Below are 21,528 nucleotides of genomic sequence, written 5' to 3' on the forward strand. Positions count from 1 at the left end.
GGGTAAGCTTGGCAGCGTGAGTGAAGGAGGCTTTGTTACGGAATAGAAAGCCGACTCTTGATTTGATTTTTGATTGGAGATGTTTGATATGGGCCTGGAAGGAGAGTTTGCAGTCTAGCCAGACACCTAGGTACTTATAGGTGTCCACATATTCAAGGTCGGAACCATCCAGTGTGGTGATGCTAGTCGGGCATGCGGGTGCAGGCAGCGATCGGTTGAAAAGCATGCATTTGGTTTTACTAGCGTTTAAGAGCAGTTGGCGGCCACGGAAGGAGTGTTGTATGGCATTGAAGCTCGTTTGGAGGTTAGATAGCACAGTGTCCAATGACGGGCCGAATGGTGTCATCTGCGTAGATGTGGATCAGGGAATCGCTCGCAGCAAGAGCAACATCATTGATATATACAGAGAAAAGAGTCGGCCCGAGAATTGAACCCTGTGGCACCCCCATAGAGACTGCCAGAGGACCGGACAGCATGCCCTCCGATTTGACACACTGAACTCTGTCTGCAGTAATTGGTGAATTGGTGAACCAGGCAAGGCAGTCATCCGAAAAACCGAGGCTACTGAGTCTGCCGATAAGAATATGGTGATTGACAGAGTCGAAAGCCTTGGCAAGGTCGATGAAGACGGCTGCACAGTACTGTCTTTTATCGATGGCGGTTATGATGTCGTTTAGTACCTTGAGTGTAGCTGAGGTGCACCCGTGACCGGCTCGGAAACCAGATTGCATACCGGAGAAGGTACGGTGGGATTCGAGATGGTCAGTGACCTGTTTGTTGACTTGGCTTTCGAAGACCTTAGATAGGCAAGGCAGAATGGATATAGGTCTGTAACAGTTTGGGTCCAGGGTGTCTCCCCTTTGAAGAGGGGGATGACTGCGGCAGCTTTCCAATCCTTGGGGATCTCAGACGATATGAAAGAGAGGTTGAACAGGCTGGTAATAGGGGTTGCGACAATGGCGGCGGATAGTTTCAGAAATAGAGGGTCCAGATTGTCAAGCCCCGCTGATTTATACGGGTCCAGGTTTTGCAGCTCTTTCAGAACATCTGCTATCTGGATTTGGGTAAAGGAGAACCTGGAGAGGCTTGGGCGAGGAGCTACGGGGGGCCGGAGCTGTTGGCCAAGGTTGGAGTAGCCAGGCGGAAGGCATGGCCAGACGTTGAGAAATGCTTGTTGAAGTTTTCAATAATCATGGATTTGTCGGTGGTAACCGTGTTCCCTAGCCTCAGTGCAGTGGGCAGCTGGGAGGAGGTGCTCTTGTTCTCCATGGACTTCACAGTGTCCCAGAACTTTTTGGAGTTGGAGCTACAGGATGCAAACTTCTGCCTGAAGAAGCTAGCCTTAGCTTTCCTGACTGACTGCGTGTATTGGTTCCTGACTTCCCTGAACAGTTGCATATCGCGGGGACTGTTCGATGCTATTGCAGTCCGCCACAGGATGTTTTTGTGCTGGTCGAGGGCAGTCAGGTCTGGAGTGAACCAAGGGCTGTATCTGTTCTTAGATCTGCATTTTTTGAACGGAGCATGCTTATCTAAAATGGTGAGGAAGTTACTCTTAAAGAATGACCAGGCATCCTCAACTGACGGGATGAGGTCAATGTCCTTCCAGGGTACCCGGGCCAGGTCGATTAGAAAGGCCTGCTCACAGAAGTGTTTTAGGGAGCGTTTGACAGTGATGAGGGTTGGTTGTTTGACTGCGGCACCGTAGCGGATACAGGCAATGAGGCAGTGGTCGCTGAGATCCTGATTGAAGACAGCGGAGGTGTATTTGGAGGGCCAGTTGGTCAGGATGACGTCTATGAGGGTGCCCTTGCTTACAGAGTTAGGGTTGTACCTGGTGGGTTCCTTGATGATTTGTGTGAGATTGAGGGCATCTAGCTTAGATTGTAGGACTGCCGGGGTGTTAAGCATATCCCAGTTTAGGTCACCTAACAGAACAAACTCTGAAGCTAGATGGGGGCAATCAATTCACAAATTGTGTCCAGGGCACAGCTGGGAGCTGAGGGGGTCGGTAGCAGGCGGCAACAGTGAGCGACTTATTTCTGGAGAGAGTAATTTTCAGAATTAGTAGTTCGAACTGTTTGGGTATGGACCTGGAAAGTATGACATTACTTTGCAGGCTATCTCTGCAGTAGACTGCAACTCCTCCCCCTTTGGCAGTTCTATCTTGACGGAAGATGTTATAGTTGGGTATGGAAATCTCTGAATTTTTGGTGGCCTTCCTGAGCCAGGATTCAGACACGGCAAGGACATCAGGGTTAGCAGAGTGTGCTAAAGCAGTGAGTAAAACAAACTTAGGGAGAAGGCTTCTGATGTTGACATGCTGTCAGGACCCGGTTTCGAACCTGGGTCTCCGGAGTGAGAAACAGTCACTTAACCAACTGAGCCACGAATAGTCAGCAGAACCCAGAAGATGAGGCAGACACAGCAGTACTTAAGACGGTGTATTTAATAAAGAAAAAATCCTTAAATACAAAAAATGGCAAATCCAAAAGGTGGTAGGAAAAGCACAAAAAGGCCTCAAAAGAAACTCACAAAAAATAAACAAAAACAAAAAAAAGAATACCACAAGAGCGTCACCCGGAATCGACAAGAGTACACAGAACACTAGGGCAGGGTGCTAACATACAAACACAGAGCACAGAACTGAGGGAAACTAAGGGTTTAAATACAATTAGAGGAAACGAGGCACAGGTGCAAATAATTAATGGGGATCAAGGGAAAAACATAAGGACAAAAAGCACAATGGGGGCATCTACTGACCAAAACCCGGAACAACCCTGGCCAAATCCTGACAGAATCCCCCCTAGGAACGGCTCCTGACGTTCCTACCAGCTCTCTCAGGGTGGAGGACCCTGAACTGACGAATGAGGTCAGGGTCCAGGATGTCTTTGGCAGGAACCCAGGAGCGCTCCTCAGGACCGTAGCCTTCCCAGTCCACCAGATACTGCCAGGACCGCTGCACCCGGCAGGAATCCAGTATCCGGTGGACGGTATAAGCCGGCTGGCCTCCAATGACACGAGGCGGAGGGGGAGGTCTGTCTGCCGGGACAAGGGGAGAAAAAACAACAGGTTTTAACAATGAAACATGAAATGTGGGATTAATCTTAAGGGATCTGGGTAAGTGTAGGCGATAAGAAACTGGGTTAACTCTCCTGGCAACCTTGAAGGGACCGATGTATTTTTGGGACAGCTTGCGAGACTCCACCCGTAGAGGTAAGTCTCTTGTGGAGAGCCAGACTCTCTGGCCGGGGCGCAGGGTAGGCCCGGGACGGCGACGTCTGTTGGCTTGTTGTTGATACCTCTGTGAGGAACGCATAAGATTAAGACGGGTCTTCCTCCACATAAGCCGACAGCGTCTGACGAACTTCAAGGCTGAAGGCACTCTGACTTCTGCCTCCTGGTCCAGGAACAATGGAGGAGCATAGCCAAACTGACACTCGTGCGGGGACATACCAGTGGAGGAGGAGCGCAAGGTGTTGTGCGCGTATTCGGCCCAAACAATAAAGGATGACCATGTGGACGGGTTGTCACGAGTCATACATCGGAGGGTGGTTTCCAGCTCTTGATTCATCCTCTCTGTTTGGCCGTTGGACTCCGGATGGTACCCTGAAGATAGACTGGCAGAAGCCCCCATGAGTTGGCAGAAGGCCTTCCAAAACCTTGAGGCGAACTGGGGACCTCTGTCAGAAACCACATCTTGAGGAATGCCGAAGACTCGGAACACATGATTAATTACCAACTCAGCCGTTTCCTTGGCAGAAGGTAACTTAGTCAGAGGGACGAACCTGGCAGCCTTTGAAAACCTGTCGATTATGACTAGGATAGTAGTATTGCCATGGGATGGAGGAAGTCCAGTAATAAAGTCCAATGAGATATGGGACCAGGGTCTGTGGGGAACAGGTAAAGGGTGAAGGAGTCCTTGAGGGCGGAGGTGAGAAGATTTGCCCTGGCAGCACACGGGGCAGGCATTGACGAAAGTGGCAACGTCTTCTCTTATGGTAGGCCACCAGAACTTACGCTGGATGAACTCCAAGGTGCGACCTACGCCCGGATGACAGGTGAGGCGAGAGGAGTGCCCCCACAGAAGGACCTGAGTCCTCACTGCCTTGGGGACAAACAACCGATTGGCAGGGCCTCCTTTAGGGTCCGGTTCGCTAGCTTGAGCACGTCTCACGGTATCCTCAACTTGCCACGAGATCGGAGCCACAATCTTAGCAGCAGGAAGGACAGGCATGTCCGTGTCATCTCGAATGGCAGGAGCGTAGACTCGGGACAGGGCATCCGGTTTGAGATTCTTCGACCCGGGCCGATAGGTGAGGATAAACTGGAATCAATTGAAGAAAAGAGACCATCTAGCTTGTCTAGAGTTCAATCGCTTCGCCTGCTGGATATACTCCAGGTTTTTGTGGTCCGTAAGCACTTGAAACGGGTGAGAAGCCCCCTCGAGCCAGTGTCTCCATTCCTTCAATGCCATCTTAACCGCTAGGAGTTCACGATCCCCCACATCGTAGTTCCTCTCAGTCGGGGTAAGCCGGTGTGAGAAGAAAGCGCACGGATGAAGCTTCTTGTCTTCACCCCTCTGAGACAGGACAGCTCCAACACCAACCTCTGATGCGTCTACCTCCACCACAAATGGTTCATCCGTAGTCGGTAGTATCAGGATGGGAGCAGAGAGGACGCGCTGCTTGAGTCCTTGGAAGGCCGTCTCAGCTTCTCTTCCCCACAAAAACCTTGCATTGCCACCTTTGGTTAAAGCTGAGAGAGGAGCTGCCACCAAACTGAAGTTCTTGATGAACTTGCGGTAAAAGTTTGTGAAGCCCAGGAAACGCTGAACATCCTTAACGGATTTGGGGGTGGGCCAATCCGCTACCGCCCCTACCTTCCTAGGGTCCATTTGGACTCGACCGGGTTCCACTACAAATCCCAGGAATTGTACTCGGGATGAATGGAATTCACATTTTTCCGGCTTAACGTACAGATGGCTGTCTAGGAGGCGTTTGAGTACTTGTCTGACATGCTTAGTGTGTTCTTGAAGGGAGCTCGAAAAGATGAGGATGTCATCCAAGTAAACTAACACAAATATGTTAAGCATATCCCTAAGCACATCGTTTATGAGCGCTTGGAACACCGCTGGGGCGTTGGTCAGGCCGAAGGGCATCACCAAGTATTCATAGTGACCAGTAGGCGTGTTGAAAGCGGTCTTCCACTCGTCACCAGGTCTGATCCGCACAAGATGGTATGCGTTCCGCAGGTCAAGCTTAGTGAAAACAACTGCTTCCTGGAGCAGCTCGAAGGCTGTGGCCATAAGGGGTAGCGGGTAACGGTTACGGACGGTTATGGCATTGAGTCCCCGGTAGTCGATGCAAGGACGTAATCCACCGTCTTTCTTGGCCACAAAGAAAAACCCTGCTCCCGCCGGGGAGGTGGATGGACGCATGAGGCCTGCTTCCAGAGCGTCCTTGATGTAGGTATCCATAGCAGCTCGTTCGGGTGGAGATAGGGAAAAGATCCGACCCCTGGGGGGCAAGTGCCCGGAAACAGGTCGATGGGGCAATCGTAAGGTCTATGGGGTGGTAGCATGGTGGCCCTCTGTTTGCTAAACACCAGTTTGAGGTCATGGTAACACTCGGGAACTCGGGTCAGGTCGATGGATTCTAAAGACTCGGGAGTAGAACTCGGGAATTCTGGAAAATACAAGTAGCTTGGCACGTAGGACCCCACTGCTTGATAGTGCCCACAGACCAGTCGATGTGAGGGTTATGGCTGTGAAGCCAGGGGTATCCAAGGACGAGAGGGAACTCGGAACAGGAGATCAAATGAAAGTTCATCAATTCCTGGTGTTGTGAAACTGAAAGTCGCAAGGAGGTAGTGACATGAGTGACAAGTCCAGATCCCAAAGGGCTTCCATCCAATGTAGTAACCCTCATGGGGTCACTTAGAGGTTCAGAGGGAACGCCATTCTCCTTCGCCCAGACACCATCCATGAAGTTACCTGCGGCTCCAGAGTCTACCAAGGCTTGAAGGTGAAGCTTGTGGTTGTCCCAGGAGAGGGTGACTGGAATGAGCAGACGGGAGTTGGACGGATGGGAGGAGGTTATGTTTCCCGTTACAGTTCCCCCGGTCTGTACGGGACAGAGCGTTTCCCTGGAGCCCGGGACATGTGGAACGGAAATGGCCCGGTTTGCCGCAATATAGACAGCGTCGCTCCTCATCCGGCGGTCTCTCTCAGCCTGGGAGATGCGTCCAATCTGCATGGGTTCCGGTGGAGCCAGCGATGATAAAGGTGGGGACTCGGAGCTGGGACTGATAGGGACTAGAGGTCTACGGTTGAGTTCTCTCTCTCTCAGACGCTGGTCAATGCGTGAGGCCAACTTGATCAGGGACTCGAGATTGTCCGGTGGTTCCCGAGTGGCCAGTTCATCTTGGATAGTGTCGGAAAGGCCTTTCAGAAAGCACACCGTGAGCGCCTCGTTGTTCCAGCCACTCGCTGCTGCCACCGTGCGGAACTGGATGGCATAGTCCGTCACGCTGCGCCAACCTTGATGGAGAGTCAGGAGCTGTTTGGCTGAGTCAGAACCACTGCTTGGGCCTTGAAACACTCGTTTGAATTCCTCAGCAAAGGCAGAGTAGCTGGCACAGCAGGAACTATGGGCATCCCACACAGCAGTAGCCCAGGCCAGGGCTTTTTCCGACAGCAGGGTGATGATATATGCGATCTTAGACCGGTCGGTGGGAAACGACGAGGGTTGCAGCTCAAAGGAGAGAGAACATTGAGTGAGAAACCCTTTACAAGCACTTGGATCACCTGAGAACCGTTGGGGAGGTGGAAGACGAGGTTCAGCCAGGGGTTAACTGCCATGGGTACGTGAACCTGAGGTACTGGGACGGGAACTGTTGCCGGGGTAAGTCGATCAGATATTTGCTTAATGGAAGTCAGCATCTCCGACAGAAGATGAGAATGTCTAGCCATTAAGGCCTCTTGCTGAACCAGGGCGGCTTCGTGGCGTTGGACAGTCTCCTGGTGGTGGGACAGCGTGGCAAAAAGGTCCTGGGAACTGGCTGCCTCTGGGTTCATTTTTGGCTCTGTGTTTCTGTCAGGACCCGGTTTCGAACCTGGGTCTCCGGAGTGAGAAACAGTCACTTAACCAACTGAGCCACGAATAGTCAGCAGAACCCAGAAGATGAGGCAGACACAGCAGTACTTAAGACGGTGTATTTAATAAAGAAAAAATCCTTAAATACAAAAAATGGCAAATCCAAAAGGTGGTAGGAAAAGCACAAAAAGGCCTCAAAAGAAACTCACAAAAAATAAACAAAAATAAAAAAAAAGAATACCACAAGAGCGTCACCCGGAATCGACAAGAGTACACAGAACACTAGGGCAGGGTGCTAACATACAAACACAGAGCACAGAACTGAGGGAAACTAAGGGTTTAAATACAATTAGAGGAAACGAGGCACAGGTGCAAATAATTAATGGGGATCAAGGGAAAAACATAAGGACAAAAAGCACAATGGGGGCATCTACTGACCAAAACCCAGAACAACCCTGGCCAAATCCTGACACATGCATGAAACCAAGGCTTTTTCGATCACAGAAGTCAACAAATGAGGGTGCCTGGGGACATGCAGGGCCTGGGTTTACCTCCACATCACCCGCGGAACAGAGAAGGAGTATTATGAGGGTGCGGCTAAAGGCTATCAAAACTGGTCGCCTAGAGCGTTGGGGACAGAGAATAAGAGGAGCAGGTATCTGGGCATGGTAGAATATATTCAGGGCATAATGCGCATACAGGGATATGGTGGGGTGCGGGTACGACGGAGGTAAGCCCAGGCACTGGGTGATGATGAGAGAGGTTTTATCTCTGGACATGCTGGTTGTAATGGGTGAGGTCACCGCATATGTGGGAGGTGGGACAAAGGAGGTATCAGGGGTATGAGGAGTGGGACAAGGGGCTCCATTGTGAACTAAAACAATGATAACTAACCTGAGCAACAGTATACAAGGCATATTGACAATTGAGAGAGACATACAGCGAGGCATACAGTAATCACAGGTGTCTTACAGACAACAGACAACAGGACAGTTCATCTGTTATAGATCTTACAGACAACAGGACAGTTCATCTGTTATAGATCTTACAGAGAACAGGACTCAGTTCATCTGTTATTGATCTTACAGACAACAGGACACAGTTCAGCTGTTATAGATCTTACAGACAACAGGACGCAGTTCAGCTGTTATAGATCTTGCAGACAACCCAGCAAACTGGGAACATTCCCAGATCATTAGTTAAGATTCCCATTAGTTAGGGCTTTATCTAACAATTAGGATGATAACATTTTTATTTTACAATAAAATGTTTTAAATGAAATATCCTTGTGCACAACATCTGTAACAACCAACACGTAACTTTCCCCAAAAGTTGCCATTAGGTTTTCAGGGACTGTAATAACACAATGTAGCATTAATGTTTTCCCAGCAAACCAACATTTATTCTGTGAATGTACCTACAACATTAGCTAGGTTGTGGTAAATATTCTCATAACACAAAAACTGTCCAGTCACGGTGATGATTATATCATTTTTTGTATAAAACATTAACCTGAGGTTGTAAGAATGTTCTTAGAACACATTTATTTTGTTCTTTTAAAGGTTCCCAGAATGTTTCTTTAGGTTGTGGGAACATTGTGGGGATATGACAAGATATAGGTTTTCAAAACACTAAAACTGTCCAGTTGTGCTGACATTCAGATAATGTTTGTATCAGGGTGCAGAAAACATTCCTTTGATGTTGCAAGAATGTTGACAGAGCAGCCTTTGAGTTCTTTAAAGGTTCCCAGAACTTTTAATTAGGTTCTAGGAACATTGTGGATACATTACAAGAGATAGGTTCCCAAAACACAAAATATGTTCAGTTACATTTTACAGCTCTGCCCGTCCTGACAAACCCCCACCACAAGCACGTAAAGTCATAAGGCCTGTCCCAAATGACAGCCTATACAGTGCACTCGTTTTGACCAGGGCACATAGGGCTCTGAACAAATGTAGTGTAGTGTGTAGGGAATTAGTCACCTTTTGGGACGCAACCATAATCCATTTAAGGGGATCTAACAAATCAATTAATGACAATTGGAAGTACTAAGCCGGCCAGCAGGAAGGTATTGATCAAAAGTGTCTGTGTAGTGTGTGTGTGTGTGTGTGTGTGTGTGTGTGTGTGTGTGTGTGTGTGTGTGTGTGTGTGTGTGTGTAGTGTGTAGTGTGTGTGTGTGTGTGTAGTGTGTGTAGTGTGTGTAGTGTGTGTGTGTGTAGTGTGTAGTGTGTGTGTGTGTGTGTGTAGTGTGTAGTGTGTGTGTGTAGTGTGTGTGTGTGTGTGTAGTGTGTGTGTTTGTGTGTGTGTGCCTGCATGCATGCGTGTCTCCCTGTGTGTGTTTGATTGAAAGTGTCTGCTGTCATCGCTGGGCCGTTTGAGCATGTTCAAATTCGTGTTAACATCGAACAGAATCAAAGAGCTGGAATTGAATTGCTTCTCCTGCAATTAGTTTATTGATTTAATTAAGCGTCTTTAATGTAGGGTGGAGGAGGAGAGAGAATGAGAACAGCCATTATACACAGCTGGGGGAGGAGGAGAGGGAATGAGAACAGCCATTATAGACAGCTGGCGGAGGAGAGAGACTGAGAACAACCATTATAGACAGCTTGGTGAGAAGGAGAGAGAATGAGAACAGCCATTATAGACAGCTGGAGGAGGAGAGAGAATGAGAACAGCCATTATATACAGCTGGGGGAGGAGGAGAGAGAATGAGAACAGCCATTATAGACAGCTGGGGGAGGATAGAGACTGAGAACAACCATTATAGACAGCTTGGTGAGGAGGAGAGAGAATGAGAACAGCCATTATAGACAGCTGGGGGAGGAGGAGAGAGAATGAGAACAGCCATTATAGACAGCTGGGGGAGGAGGAGAGAGAATGAGAACAGCCATTATAGACAGCTGGGGGAGGAGGAGAGAGAATGAGAACAGCCATTATAGACAGCTGGGGGAGGAGGAGAGAGAATTGAGAACAGCCATTATATACAGCTGGGGGAGGAGAGAGACTGAGGACAGCCATTATAGACAGCTGGGGGAGGAGGAGAGAGAATTGAGAACAGCCATTATAGACAGCTGGGGGAGGAGGAGAGAGAATGAGAACAGCCATTATAGACAGCTGGGGGAGGAGGAGAGAGAATGAGAACAGCCATTATAGACAGCTGGGGGAGGAGAGAGACTGAGGACAGCCATTATAGACAGCTGGGGGAGGAGGAGAGAGAATGAGAACAGCCATTATAGACAGCTGGGGGAGGAGAGAGACTGAGGACAGCCATTATAGACAGCTGGGGGAGGAGGAGAGAGAATGAGAACAGCCATTATAGACAGCTGGGGGAGGAGAGAGACTGAGGACAGCCATTATAGACAGCTTGGTGAGGAGGAGAGAGAATGAGAACAGCCATTATAGACAGCTGGGGGAGGAGGAGAGAGAATGAGAACAGCCATTATAGACAGCTGGGGGAGGAGGAGAGAGAATGAGGACAGCCATTATAGACAGCTTGGTGAGGAGGAGAGAGAATGAGAACAGCCATTATAGACAGCTTGGTGAGGAGGAGAGAGAATGAGGACAGCCATTATAGACAGCTGGGGGAGGAGAGAGACTGAGGACAGCCATTATAGACAGCTGGGGGAGGAGGAGAGAGAATGAGAACAGCCATTATAGACAGCTTGGTGAGGAGGAGAGAGAATGAGAACAGCCATTATAGACAGCTTGGTGAGGAGGAGAGAGAATGAGAACAGCCATTATAGACAGCTTGGTGAGGAGGAGAGAGAATGAGGTCAGCCATTATAGACAGCTGGGGGAGGAGAGAGACTGAGGACAGCCATTATAGACAGCTGGGGGAGGAGGAGAGAGAATGAGAACAGCCATTATAGACAGCTGGGGGAGGAGGAGAGAGAATGAGGACAGCCATTATAGACAGCTGGGGGAGGAGGAGAGAGAATGAGAACAGCCATTATAGACAGCTGGGGGAGGATAGAGACTGAGAACAACCATTATAGACAGCTTGGTGAGGAGGAGAGAGAATGAGAACAGCCATTATAGACAGCTGGGGAGGAGAGAGACTGAGGACAGCCATTATAGACAGCTGCGGGAGGAGAGAGACTGAGGACAGCCATTATAGACAGCTTGGTGAGGAGGAGAGAGAATGAGAACAGCCATTATAGACAGCTTGGTGAGGAGGAGAGAGAATGAGAACAGCCATTATAGACAGCTTGGTGAGGAGGAGAGAGAATGAGGTCAGCCATTATAGACAGCTTGGTGAGGAGGAGAGAGAATGAGAACAGCCATTATTGACAGTATGGGAGGATGAGAGAGAATGAGAACAGCCATTATAGACAGCTGGGGGAGGAGGAGAGAGAATGAGAACAGCCATTATAGACAGCTGGGGGAGGAGGAGAGAGAATGAGGACAGCCATTATAGACAGCTGGGGGAGGAGAGAGAATGAGAACAGCCATTATAGACAGCTGGGGGAGGAGGAGAGAGAATGAGGACAGCCATTATAGACAGCTTGGTGAGGAGGAGAGAGAATGAGAACAGCCATTATAGACAGCTGGGGGAGGAGGAGAGAGAATGAGGACAGCCATTATAGACAGCTGGGGGAGGTGGAGAGAGAATGAGAACAGCCATTATAGACAGCTGGGGGAGGATAGAGACTGAGAACAACCATTATAGACAGCTTGGTGAGGAGGAGAGAGAATGAGAACAGCCATTATAGACAGCTGGGGGAGCAGAGAGACTGAGGACAGCCATTATAGACAGCTGGGGGAGGAGGAGAGAGAATGAGAACAGCCATTATAGACAGCTGGGGGAGGAGGAGAGAGAATGAGAACAGCCATTTTAGACAGCTGGGGGAGGAGGAGACAGAATGAGAACAGCCATTATAGACAGCTGGGGGAGGAGGAGAGAGAATGAGAACAGCCATTATAGACAGCTGGGGGAGGAGGAGAGAGAATGAGAACAGCCATTTTAGACAGCTGGGGGAGGAGGAGAGAGAATGAGAACAGCCATTATAGACAGCTTGGTGAGGAGGAGAGAGAATGAGAACAGCCATTTTAGACAGTCTGTTCTAACACACCGATAAAAGGTGGTCTTAAAGAAACTGATGGTCTTTCACTGCCCCTTTCTTTTTCATTGTACTTTTCTCTCTTCTATACCTCTCTCTCTCTCTCTTTTGGCAATCTATCTTTCTTAAATCCATTGTTATATCTTTCGAGAGGTACAGTATAGGCATTTACTGTAGGGCTGTAGGGCGCAGGGTATAATGTGGAGGGTTTAGTGTGTTACTCACTAGCGTAGGATATAGCGTAGGATATAGTGTGGAGGGTTTTTATTGTGGCACTCAATGGTATAGGGTACATAGTGTGGAGGGTTTAGTGTGTAGTGTGGACAGTGTAGTGTGGTACTCACTAGCATAGGGTGAGTTGGTGGCTGACCCGTTGAGGAAGTTGGGTGAGGTTCCTAGTGTGGTCATGCCAGAGTTAGTGTAGCCGTTCATGCTAGTGGAAACAGAGCTGTAGCTGGTCTGTTGTGGAGTGGTGCTGGGGACATAACCATGAGGAGATGCACTGCTGCTACTCCTACTGTAACCTAGAGGTAGAGAAGGAGAGGAGAGACATGGGGAGTCAGGGGAGAGAGGGAGAGGGGAGGAGAGAGAGCGGGAGAGGAGGAGGGAGAGAGGAGAGACAGAGAGGAGGTGGGGTTGAGGGGGAAAGAGAGGAGAGACAAAGAGGAGATGGGATTGGGGGGTAAAGAGAGAGGAGAGACAAAGAGGAGGTGGGGTTGGGGGGGAAAGAGAGGAGAGAGAGAGGAGGTGGGATTGGGGGGCAAAGAGAGGAGAGACAGAGAGGAGGTGGGATTGGGGGGTAAAGAGAGTAGAGACAGAGAGGAGTTGGGGTTGGGGGGTAAAGAGAGGAGAGACAGAGAGGAGGTGGAGTTGGGGGGTAAAGAGAGGAGAGACAGAGAGGAGGTGGGGTTGGGGGGGAAAGAGAGAGGAGAGAGAGAGGAGGTGGGGTTGGGGGGAAAGAGAGGAGCGACAGAGAGGAGGTGGGATTGGGGGGTAAAGAGAGAGGAGGTGGGGTTGGGAAGAGAGGAGAGACAGAGAGGAGGTGGGATTGAGGGGTAAAGAGAGAGGAGAGAGAGAGGAGGTGGAGTTGGGGGGAAAGAGAGGAGAGACAGAGAGGGGGTGGGATTGGGGGGTATAGAGAGAGGAGAGACAGAGAGGAGGTGGGATTGGGGGGTATAGAGAGAGGAGAGAGAGAGGAGGTGGGATTGGGGGGAAAGAGAGGAGAGACAGAGAGGGAGAGAGAGCAGGAGAGGAGGGGAAGAGAGTGATACAGAGAGAAGGTGGGGTTAAGGAGGAAAGAGAGAGGAGAGACAGAGAGGAGGAGGAGTTGGGGGGTAAAGAGAGGGAGACAGAGAGGAGGTGGGGTTGGGGGTAAAGAGAGAGGAGAGAAAGGGGAGGTGGGGTTGGGGGGTAAAGAGAGAGGAGCGAGAGAGGAGGTGTGATTGGGGGGTAAAGAGAGGAGAGAGAAAGGAGGAGGGGTTTGGGGGGTAAAGAGAGAGGAGAGACAGAGTGATAAATAAAGAGAAATCAAGAGAGAGACAGAGATGAAGATAATTATGAGAGGAAAAATAAAACAGATAAGTAGTTTTCATTCACTACACAAAAAACATGTAAATTCCTGGTTCCTGTGTTTTGGCTCACCCTGATTGGCTATCTGTGTGACCTCTGACCCAGGGAAGGAGTTGACGGCCATCATGCCGGCGTGGACGGAGCCGCTGCCCATCCCAGTCAGCTGGTTGTGGCTGCGTGGCAACGTTGTGTACAACGCCTCTGCCATGTCTGCTGCCCGCTTCAGAATCATCTCCTGAGAGAGAGACATGTTGGAACCGTCACATAATGGAATAGAAAAGAATGTGGTCTCCTGAGAGAGAGAGACATGTTGGAACCGTCACATAATGGAATAGAAAAGAATGTGGTCTCCTGAGAGAGAGAGACATGTTGGAACCGTCACATAATGGAATAGAAAAGAATGTGGTCTCCTGAGAGAGAGACATGTTGGAACCGTCACATAATGGAATAGAAAAGAATGTGGTCTCCTGAGAGAGAGAGACATGTTGGAACCGTCACATAATGGAATAGAAAAGAATGTGGTCTCCTGAGAGAGAGAGAGACATGTTGGAACCGTCACATAATGGAATAGAAAAGAATGTGGTCTCCTGAGAGAGAGACATGTTGGAACCGTCACATAATGGAATAGAAAAGAATGTGGTCTCCTGAGAGAGAGAGAGAGACATGTTGGAACCATCACATAATGGAATAGAAAAGAATGTGGTCTCCTGAGAGAGAGAGACATGTTGGAACCGTCACATAATGGAATAGAAAAGAATGTGGTCTCCTGAGAGAGAGAGACATGTTGGAACCGTCACATAATGGAATAGAAAAGAATGTGGTCTCCTGAGAGAGAGACATGTTGGAACCGTCACATAATGGAATAGAAAAGAATGTGGTCTCCTGAGAGAGAGAGACATGTTGGAACCGTCACATAATGGAATAGAAAAGAATGTGGTCTCCTGAGAGAGAGAGACATGTTGGAACCGTCACATAATGGAATAGAAAAGAATGTGGTCTCCTGAGAGAGAGAGACATGTTGGAACCGTCACATAATGGAATAGAAAAGAATGTGGTCTCCTGAGAGAGAGAGACATGTTGGAACCGTCACATAATGGAATAGAAAAGAATGTGGTCTCCTGAGAGAGAGAGAGACATGTTGGAACCGTCACATAATGGAATAGAAAAGAATGTGGTCTCCTGAGAGAGAGAGAGACATGTTGGAACCGTCACATAATGGAATAGAAAAGAAAAGAATGTGGTTGTGACGGTTTTCATGCGGTGAAAGAGAGTCGGACCAAAATGCAGCGTGTAGATTGCGATCCATGTTTAATCAACAAACGTAAACACGAATCAATACAAAACAAAGAACGTAATGAACGTAACGAAAACCGAAACAGCCTATACTAGTGTAAACTAACACAGCGACAGGAACAAGGACACTAAGGACAATCACCCACGAAACACACAAAGAATATGGCTGCCTAAATATGGTTCCCAATCAGAGACAACGATAATCACCTGAATCTGATTGAGAACCGCCTCAGGCAGCCATAGACTAACGCTAGACATCCCACAAAACCCCAAGACAAAAACACACCACAATAACCCATGTCACACCCTGGCCTGACCGAATAAATGAAGAATAAACATAATATATTTCGACCAGGGCGTGACAGTGGTCTCCTGAGAGAGAGAGAGACATGTTGGAACCATCATATAATGGAATAGAAAAGAATGTGGTCTCCTGAGAGAGAGAGACATGTTGGAACCGTCACATAATGGAATAGAAAAGAATGTGGTCTCCTGAGAGAGAGAGAGACATGTTGGAACCGTCACATAATGGAATAGAAAAGAATGTGGTCTCCTGAGAGAGAGTCATGTTGGAACCGTCACATAATGGAATAGAAAAGAATGTGATCTCCTGAGAGAGAGAGACATGTTGGAACCGTCACATAATGGAATAGAAAAGAATGTGGTCTCCTGAGAGAGAGAGACATGTTGGAACCGTCACATAATGGAATAGAAAAGAATGTGGTCTCCTGAGAGAGAGACATGTTGGAACCGTCACATAATGGAATAGAAAAGAATGTGATCTCCTGAGAGAGAGAGAGACATGTTGGAACCGTCACATAATGGAATAGAAAAGAATGTGGTCTCCTGAGAGAGAGAGTCATGTTGGAACCGTCACATAATGGAATAGAAAAGAATGTGATCTCCTGAGAGAGAGAGAGACATGTTGGAACCGTCACATAATGGAATAGAAAAGAATGTGGTCTCCTGAGAGAGAGAGACATGTTGGAACCGTCACATAATGGAATAGAAAAGAATGTGGTCTCCTGAGAGAGAGACATGTTGGAACCGTCACATAATGGAATAGAAAAGAATGTGGTCTCCTGAGAGAGAGAGAGATGTTGGAACCGTCACATAATGGAATAGAAAAGAATGTGGTCTCCTGAGAGAGAGAGACATGTTGGAACCGTCACATAATGGAATAGAAAATAATGTGATCTCCTGAGAGAGAGAGACATGTTGGAACCGTCACATAATGGAATAGAAAATAATGTGGTCTCCTGAGAGAGAGAGAGACATGTTGGAACCGTCACATAATGGAATAGAAAATAATGTGGTCTCCTGAGAGAGAGAGAGACATGTTGGAACCGTCACATAATGGAATAGAAAAGAATGTGGTCTCCTGAGAGAGAGACATGTGGTCTCCTGAGTGGTGCAGCGGTCTAAGGCACTGCATCACAGTACTAGAGGCATCACTACAGACCCGGGTTTGATCCCTAGTTCTGAACCCCCCCCACCACCAACATAGCTCAGGCGGTAGGAAGCTCTCTCATCCATTTATATGCAAATGATACAGTCTATTACTCAGCTGGCTTCTCCCCAGATTATGTATTAAAGGCTTTTTTTTTGTATCCAACAAACTTTCTTTGCCCCTAACCTAGTTCTGAACATGGCTAGACTGTCCTTCTCTCAGCACATACCCAAGCGGCAGTCTAAGGTTAAATCTAGACTTGGTTTCCTCTTTCGTAATCGCTCTCCTTTCACCCCAGCTGCCAAACCAACCCTGATTCAGATGACCATTCTACCCATGCTAGATCAGAGATCCGTAGGTAATGGTGCTCTCGAGCGGCTAGATGTTCTTTACCATTCGGCCATCAGATTTGCCACCAAAGCTCCTTATAGGACAGATCACTGCACTCTATACTCCTCTGTAAACTCGTCATCTGCAAGACCAACTGGTTGATGCTTATTTATAAAACACTCTTAGGCCTCACTCCCCCCTATCTGAGATATCTACTGCAGCCCTCATCCTCCACATACAACACCCGTTCTGCCAGTCACATTCTGTTAAAGGTCCCCAAATCACACACATCCCTGGGTCGCTCCTCTTTTCAGTTCACTACAGCTAGCGACTGGAACGAGCTGCAACAAACTGGACAGTTTTATCTCCATCTCTTCATTCAAAGACTCAATCATGGACACTCTTACTGACACTTGTGGCTGCCTTGCGTGATGTTTGTTGTCTCTACCTTTTTGCCCTTTGTGCTGTTGTCTGAGCCTAACAATGTTTGTACCATGTTTGTGCCACTACCATGTTGTGCTGCTGCCATGTTGTGTTGCAACTGTGTGGTTGTCATGTTGTGTTGCTACCATGCTGTGTTGTCATGTGGTGCTGCCATACTGCGTTGTTGTCTTAGGTCTCTCTTTTGACTCTTGGTAGGCCGTCATTGTAAGTAAGAATTGATTCTTAACTGACTTGCCTAGTTAAATAAAGGTTAAATAAAAATACAGAAATGAAAAGATACTGAGAGGAGGGAGAGGCAAAACATGGTTAATAGATTCATCAAATGTTTTCTGTCCTCCTCCTTACTTCCCCTTCCCACCTCCACTCCTCCCACTGTCAGCATGAGGGATGGGGATGTGTGTTTCTGCATGTGTGGGAACATTGTGTGTGTGTGTGTGTGTGTGTGTCTCACCTGGTTGTTGTGTGGCATCCCATACAGCGCTTCTACCAAGTCTGCCGCTCTCTTTAGAATGACTTCCTGTGGAGGAAGAGAGAAAAGGAGGGGTGAATACGGAACTCTTCCCAGGACTTACCACATTTTATTACACATTGTGCTATGAATGCAGGATTGAGGGATGGAAAGACAGAGAGAGAGAAGAAGAGAAATGTGCAGATCCCAACCACTGGTTATTATCTAGGCAGTAACCTCTCAATCCTGTCTACAACCCCCTCAGACTAACCTCTCAATCCTGTCTACCTCTCCCCTCAGACTAACCTCTCAATCCTGTCTACATCTCCCCTCAGACTAACCTCTCAATCCTGTCTACCTCTCCCCTCAGACTAACCTCTCAATCCTGTCTACCTCTCCCCTCAGACTAACCTCTCAATCCTGTCTACCTCTCCCCTCAGACTAACCTCTCAATCCTGTCTACAACTCCCCTCAGACTAACCTCTCAATCCTGTCTACCTCTCCCCTCAGACTAACCTCTCAATCCTGTCTACAACTCCCCTCAGACTAACCTCTCAATCCTGTCTACAACTCCCCTCAGACTAACCTCTCAATCCTGTCTACAACTCCCCTCAGACTAACCTCTCAATCCTGTCTACAACTCCCCTCAGACTAACCTCTCAATCCTGTCTACCTCTCCCCTCAGACTAACCTCTCAATCCTGTCTACCTCTCCCCTCAGACTAACCTCTCAATCCTGTCTACAACTCCCCTCAGACTAACCTCTCAATCCTGTCTACAACTCCCCTCAGACTAACCTCTCAATCCTGTCTACCTCTCCCCTCAGACTAACCTCTCAATCCTGTCTACCTCTCCCCTCAGACTAACCTCTCAATCCTGTCTACAACTCCCCTCAGACTACCTCTCAATCCTGTCTACAACTCCCCTCAGACTAACCTCTCAATCCTGTCTACAACTCCCCTCAGACTAACCTCTCAATCCTGTCTACAACTCCCCTCAGACTAACCTCTCAATCCTGTCTACCTCTCCCCTCAGACTAACCTCTCAATCCTGTCTACCTCTCCCCTCAGACTACCTCTCAATCCTGTCTACCTCTCCCCTCAGACTAACCTCTCAATCCTGTCTACCTCTCCCCTCAGACTAACCTCTCAATCCTGTCTACCTCTCCCCTCAGACTAACCTCTCAATCCTGTCTACCTCTCCCCTCAGACTAACCTCTCAATCCTGTCTACCTCTCCCCTCAGACTAACCTCTCAATCCTGTCTACCTCTCCCCTCAGACTAACCTCTCAATCCTGTCTACCTCTCCCCTCAGACTAACCTCTCAATCCTGTCTACCTCTCCCCTCAGACTAACCTCTCAATCCTGTCTACCTCTCCCCTCAGACTACCTCTCAATCCTGTCTACCTCTCCCCTCAGACTAACCTCTCAATCCTGTCTACCTCTCCCCTCAGACTAACCTCTCAATCCTGTCTACCTCTCCCCTCAGACTAACCTCTCAATCCTGTCTACCTCTCCCCTCAGACTAACCTCTCAATCCTGTCTACCTCTCCCCTCAGACTAACCTCTCAATCCTGTCTACCTCTCCCCTCAGACTAACCTCTCAATCCTGTCTACCTCTCCCCTCAGACTAACCTCTCAAAGGATCACCCATCAATTTAACACACTACATCACTAGCTGACACACTGACAGGAGGCTGTGGAGTGTCATAGGTAGGCTGCACAGCTGCACAGCCTGCCTATGACACCGCACAGTCTGCCTATGACAATCTGTCTATACTTGTAGTAGTCTGTAATCTGTGTTCCCTAATCTCTGCCCTGTGATTATCCTATCAACCCCCGTCACCTAAAACAATATACACAAACCGTGTATGTGTATGTGTGTGTGTGTGTGTGTGTGTGTGTGTGTGTGTGTGTGTGTGTGTGTGTGTGTGTGTGTGTGTGTGTGTGTGTGTGAGATGTAGACAAGCACGGAGCATGTGTGTGCTCTCACTCCGACATACTGCTTTTCAATCAGCCCCCTGAACTCACACAAACACACACACACACACACACACACACACACACACACACACACACACACACACACACACACACACACACACACACACACACACACACACACACACACACACACACACACACACACACATACACACTCGCAGGACATGCCAGGAGGGTCAGCAAAGCAATAAAGAGTGTGAAGCGCCGTCAAAGGTGCTTAATTCACTCAATGATGAGAATTCTGCTTCTGTGTTACCTTCCCATTACTAGATGTATACAAGACAGAGGGGGAGCGGGAGAAGGAGAGAGAGTGAGAGAGAAAGAGATATGTATGGGGGGGTGAAATGGGTAGATAGAGAGTGGAGTCCTGTCTCGTCAGTCCGCTCTATGTGATTGAGAGACATGGGGTCCCAGGGAAGATAAGTGGATCTTTAGTATGTATGCTCTCTCTCTCTCCTCTCCCTGCGTTCCCTTCTTTTCCTCGACGCCCCATGCCTCCCAGGGATGACTAGATGGACGGATGGAGGGAGGAGAGGAGGAGGAGGGGAAATGAGGAAAGTATTAGGGCACAGACAGAACCCCCACTGTGTGCTATAAAGAGGGGAGCACTACTCCCTCCCCCTCCCTCCCCTCCCTCCCTCCCTCCCTCCCTCCCTCCCTCCCTCCCTCCCTCCCCCTCCCTCCCTCTCCTTCTCATCTCTTCATCTCAGTATCTTTATCCCCTAAGTCTCTCCCCATCTCCATTTCTCTGTCTCTCTCTGTCTTTATGTCTCTCTCTCTCTCTCTCTCTCTCTCTCTCTTTCTTCTCATCCCCTGTTCTGTCTGTCTGTTTAGTCCTAGGGTCTGTTGAGTTAGTAAAGTGATTATGAGGACTGGGGTCCAGTCACTCTAAAGATAATCACAGAAATGTTGTTAGCTGCTCTATGTCCATAGATAGTACCGCTTACCGTAAAACATTTCCTGGACTGTGTGTGTGTGTGGGCGTGCATATGGTGTGTGTGTGTGTGTGTGTGTGTGTGTGTGTAGGGACTCTTCCTGTAAAGACTGCGAGGGCCTGATATAAACAGGAAGGGAACCTGATCCAGACCTCTGGCCTGCTGTCGTCTGGCGGTCAACGGAATCATTAGCCACACCAGACGGAACCTTGACAAACCAGACGGAACCTTGACAAACCAGACGGAACCTAGCCACCAGCCAGATGGAATTTAAGGAGGGAAGATTCATTTAAGACCCTTTTTAAAGTAATAATATGTAGAGGGGACACCTGTTTCAGAGGATACAGGAGACAAGTTCATACTGAGTCTATGTACAAATGACACCCCAATCCCTATTTAGTGCACTACTTTTGATCCAATGGACAGTTGTCAAAAGTAGTGCACTGCATAGGGAATAGGGTACCGTTTGGAACACAGTTCTTGTTTCTCTGCAGTGATTAAGTTCAGTTGTTGCCAGAAGCGCGGTCAACAACACATTGTTGTTAGCTCAATAAAGACTCAGATCAATAGAGGTGAAATTAACAACCAGGCCTGCCTGCTACCTACCTACCGACCAACGTACCTACCGACCAACGTACCTACAGACCTACCTACCTACCGACCTACCTACCAGTGGAGGCTGTTGAGGGGAGGACAGCTTATAATAATGGCTGGAACAGAACAAATGGAATGTCATTAAACACATGGAAACCATGTGTTTGATGTATTCGTTACCATTCCACCTATTCCACTTCAGTCATTACCACAAGCCTGTTCTCCTCAATTAAGATGCCACCAACCTCCTGAGCTACCTCTGTTCATTTATTGGAGGAAGGAAAGAGAGGGGGGAGGGAAGGAGAG

At 48.5% G+C, this 21,528-nt stretch overlaps 1 protein-coding gene across 2 annotated transcripts in view; it reads right to left on the bottom strand.

The window, feature by feature from the left end:
- The window catches only part of LOC135545544 (transcription factor COE1-A-like), a 149,773-nt gene that overhangs the window by 14,709 nt on the left and 113,536 nt on the right, over window positions 1–21,528 (bottom strand). For both annotated transcript variants that reach the window (XM_064973214.1, XM_064973213.1), the window contains exons 12-14: window positions 17,695–17,760; window positions 13,799–13,961; window positions 12,502–12,681 (exon numbers count right to left, since the gene is read on the bottom strand). In XM_064973214.1, coding sequence (XP_064829286.1) covers window positions 12,502–12,681; window positions 13,799–13,961; window positions 17,695–17,760 — 409 coding nt within the window. The remainder of the gene's footprint in view (window positions 1–12,501; window positions 12,682–13,798; window positions 13,962–17,694; window positions 17,761–21,528) is intronic.

This window comes from Oncorhynchus masou, chromosome 9 (genome assembly GCF_036934945.1).
Source record: "Oncorhynchus masou masou isolate Uvic2021 chromosome 9, UVic_Omas_1.1, whole genome shotgun sequence".
NCBI classification, from domain to species: Eukaryota; Metazoa; Chordata; class Actinopteri; order Salmoniformes; family Salmonidae; genus Oncorhynchus; species Oncorhynchus masou.